At 42.1% G+C, this 3999-nt stretch overlaps 1 protein-coding gene across 1 annotated transcript; it reads right to left on the reverse strand.

Moving 5' to 3' along the window:
- Positions 1 to 591: 591 nt before the first annotated feature.
- On the reverse strand, positions 592 to 3780 carry bloc1s5 (biogenesis of lysosomal organelles complex-1, subunit 5, muted). Its single transcript, XM_079489496.1, has 5 exons — positions 3496 to 3780; positions 2661 to 2743; positions 1872 to 2001; positions 1416 to 1474; positions 592 to 1131 (listed from the first exon to the last, which is right to left on the reverse strand). Exons 1-5 carry the CDS (start codon positions 3512 to 3514, stop codon positions 955 to 957), a joined length of 468 nt encoding a protein of 155 aa, XP_079345622.1. The 5' UTR covers positions 3515 to 3780; the 3' UTR covers positions 592 to 954.
- Between the last annotated feature and the right edge of the window lie 219 nt (positions 3781 to 3999).

Consider the following 3999-nt stretch of genomic DNA (forward strand, 5'->3'; position numbering starts at 1 on the left):
AGCGTTTCCAGACCTGAGCCGACAGCCGCGGCCGTTTTCTCTGTCGACCAGCGTCTTTTCCGGATTTTTAGACAGCAGGTGGATGGAAAATAAGCTCCACCCACTCGGCTGAATGCCGCGACGGCCAGATTCCCGGAAACGCTTGCCCCCACGGCAGTCAGCCGCGGGGGTGGAGCTTAATTTCCATCCACCAGCTGTCTAAAAACCCGGAAAAGAAGCCGGGAGACAGCAGAAAAAGTCCGCGGCTCTCTGGTAAGTCTGGCAACAGCTAGTAAGGGAGTAATGACACACCCGTTGACTCGCATTGGACAATGGAATGCGGAAGTGCTCATTCTATCTCAATGGGATAGTTCTAGCGGCTGGAGCAATGTTTGGAACTATAGCCCATAGGCACCCACTTTGCGGCGAGATCAAAGCGTATCACCAGTCACCACTCTCATACACCGTCTCCACACCTGAGCGCAAAAAGGTTTTAAGCTGCGCACTTCTTAAGCTGCGCGCAGCTTAAAGCTTGAGTTTTTAGACAGCTGGTGGATGGAAAAGAAGCTCCACCTCCGCTGAAGACTTGAGCGGAGGAGAGCGTTTCCGGGAATCTGGCCGTCGCGCAAGAATTCAGCGGAGGTGGAGCTTAATTTCCATCCACCAGCTGTCTAAAAACTCAAGCTTTAAGCTACGCGCAGCCGAGAACGTGCGCAGCTCTTTTCATAGTGTGGCAGCAGCTTTACTAGATTACTCTGGCCAGGCCTTTCTCATCTCACTGTACTGGGTGCTGATTGGCCAGGTCTTTCTTCATCTCACTGTACTGGGTGCTGATTGGCCAGGTCTTTCTTCATCTCACTGTACTGGGTGCTGATTGGTCAAGTCTTTCTTCATCTCACTGTACTGGGTGCTGATTGGCCAGGTCTTTCTTCATCTCACTGTACTGGGTGCTGATTGGTCAAGTCTTTCTTCATCTCACTGTACTGGGTGCTGATTGGCCAGGTCTTTCTTCATCTCACTGTACTGGGTGCTGAGGCGACCCACAGCCTTGGCATGCTCCTCGTCCACCTCCTCCTTCAGCCTCTGCTGCTCCTTCAGAAACTCCTCCCAGTCCACCTTGCACTGCTCCATGCTCGCCTGCAGCTGGGTACTCTGGGAGGAAAGGTGTGGAAAAAATGGGAACACAAGACAAGAATAATATTGTTTTTTTTAGTTTTAACGGTTTTGTGACAGTTTGATTAGCGTTGCAACAATTAATGAAACCAATTGATTTAATTGATTATTTTATTTTATTTAATAAAATAATATACTGTAACTGGATCATTTGCTATGCAAAAAAGCTGTTAGTATGATTCTAATGATTTTTACATTATGGACTACCGGTACTTACATTTTATTCTAGTCTATTCATTAATCTATGGAGCCAGTTATGTTACCTGGTGTGCATCTAGCTCCCTCTGCTGGACTCTCTGTGCCATGTGATTTGCAGCCTCCACTGTGTGAGCAAATTAACAACCAGACAACATAATTACATAAGACAAGACAGGTTTAACTCCCAGCAAAAAATCATTCCAAGAGCCCAGTTTGAACCACATTCCTTCCATGTTACAATGCAAAGCAATTCAATGCCAGAGACCTCTAAATGGATTAAAGGCAATAAGTAAAACATTAGTGAAACAGTCCTTATTCGATCAATATATCACTGTCATTGAATGATGTCATTAGATTTCTCTCTCTCTCTTTTTCCTCAGTCTCAAACAAACTTTTGGTATAATGGAATTGTCAGCTAGCTATTCCAAATGACTAGACCTACATCGAAAATTGTTTTTAACACTGCCTAAGTAGACAAACAAGACAAGCCCCTAGTGAGTGTGAGGGTGACCGGGACTTACAGCGCGTTATGACATCACACAAGTGCTCCTGCATGCCGTCTGCACATTTGGGCAGGGCATTTTCATTTGTTTCCACCACCATCTTCTGGAGGTTCTCCAGAAGTCTGCTCTCCCTGTGGCCTCTCTTCTCCTTTAGAACCAAAAGGACATCTGTTCACTGACGTTTTTGTTGGCATGGTACCGCTGATTTAGGTAAATAATTATATATACTTATTTATTGACAATCTATAAAGAACAGTACAAAATTTAGGAACTTGTAGTACCACACAAAGTCATATCAAATTCACATGTACAGTAGGCCATCATGTGACAGTCAGGGGAGGAGCGGAGGTAGAGCGGCCGCTTGGGAATCGGAAGGTTCCCGGTTTGATCCCCAGCTCCCCTGGGTTACTGTCAATGCGTCCTTGAGCAAGAACCTCTAACTGCTCTTCATGAGCAGAATGGTGCCTTGCATGGTGTCACGACCACTGCCGTCAGTGTGTTAATGTGTGTGTAATGTGAAAGTGGGAATGTAATACACATTCATTTTAAAGTGCTTTGGAGAAAGGCTCTATATAAATAAACAGTCTTTCTGTGATAGAAGTTAATAACTCACACCACAGTTTTTTCCCTTCATTACAGGAAACGGTGACACCAACACAAATTAGACAGACGCTTTCATCAGATATGCTGTTGCTGTAGCTTCCAAAGATGTGTGTTACAGTGATACCTATCTAACATCTCAATAATAGAGACAGTGAGCAGTGGGCACTGACAGTGCATCTGCAACTTGTTTGCAACGTGGTTTACCTCAAACTCCCTCACAAAGTAGCGGATCTCTCCTTGGGTGATCGGCCTGTGGTCCACGAGTCTTGACTGAATGTCTCCTACATCTATGGGAGGAATGAGATGAGAACAACAAGATTAAAGGAAAGACCGCGACCGTTGATTTTAGGAAATAACATGTAGGCACTAAATTCAAATTGTTTGATTATAAAAGTTGGGCTGTCTTGATATTGCCTGGCAATTTTGGCCATGAAAATTGTGAGGCGTTCTGTGGGCCTTTTGAAATAGGACATACATGACATACATATGTAGTGACATCTAGACAGTCATTGATCTAGACAAGCACCGAGGCAGCCAAATGAAATGCACTTGCACATGATTCAGTTCAAGAAAACATACGTTTTGCCAAAGCAAAAAGTGGAACAATACAATCAAAACAAAATGTATTCAAAAAATGTATTCTGAATCTCCAATAAATCAATTTCTATGTACTGAGATAACTCGATGCAATAGTTAGTACTACTAGTCTTACTCTTTTAGTAGTCTCACTCAACTCTCTCTCTCACTCACTCACACACACACACACACACACACACACCTTCCTAATTCAATGGTATGAATTTGTAGTGGCGTTTCGTTGACTTCCTTTCAAATCAATAAAAGGCACAGATGGACAGTAAGACATGGTAGACTCAGGATAAATAATTGTTTGTCTAAAAAATCATTCATGAATAATTTATTCATGAATGATTTTTGTTGCTGGTGCAAATGTGTATTTCTAGCAAATATATTTTAAATCTATGCTGACAGTAACAACAAGCTATTCTGACAGAACAGGGTTTTTCTGGATTTCACCTACCTTTCGCGATCTTGTCCATCTTCAAATGTATGAGTTTAAATGTAGTCTTTTATTCGTAAACAAAGGCAGTGTCAGTTGAAGCTAAGTAGCTAGCTATAGCCAGCCAAGACGTAGTTAAACTCTTGATTCCTTTGTTTACTCAGGTTTATAATGCACATAGGGGAGCGGAAATACCAGATAGATATAAACGTTGTAGAATAATGTGTATTATATAACTGAACGAATGAATGTTACAGAGACACTTCTAATAGAAGTCAGGAGGATGGAAATCACCTGACTCAAAAAATGTCAGCACTGTTCTTTTGGCAAATCTAGTGAGCAAATATAAGACTTCCGGTGGACGATCTCTTCAAAATAAGAGTACCCTCTAGAGTATTGAAAAAAAGTTTAATTTGCACATTAAAACTACAAATGAAGCATTTAAATGATGCTATATGATGCTATAAGACACACATTATGTTTCTGTGTAAAAATAAGTAATTAAATAACGTAAAAAAGTTATCT

This window comes from Electrona antarctica, assembly GCF_951216825.1.
Source record: "Electrona antarctica genome assembly, chromosome: 20".
Taxonomy (NCBI): Eukaryota; Metazoa; Chordata; class Actinopteri; order Myctophiformes; family Myctophidae; genus Electrona; species Electrona antarctica.

Bases quoted from the DNA above. Each gene is read 5' to 3' on its own strand.
- bloc1s5 (XM_079489496.1), bottom strand. The intron at 2,002-2,660 runs GTAAACCACGTT...TTGGTTCTAAAG, and splicing joins ACTTTGTGAGGGAGTTTGAG to GAGAAGAGAGGCCACAGGGA. The intron at 1,132-1,415 runs GTAACATAACTG...CTTTCCTCCCAG, and splicing joins GGGAGCTAGATGCACACCAG to AGTACCCAGCTGCAGGCGAG.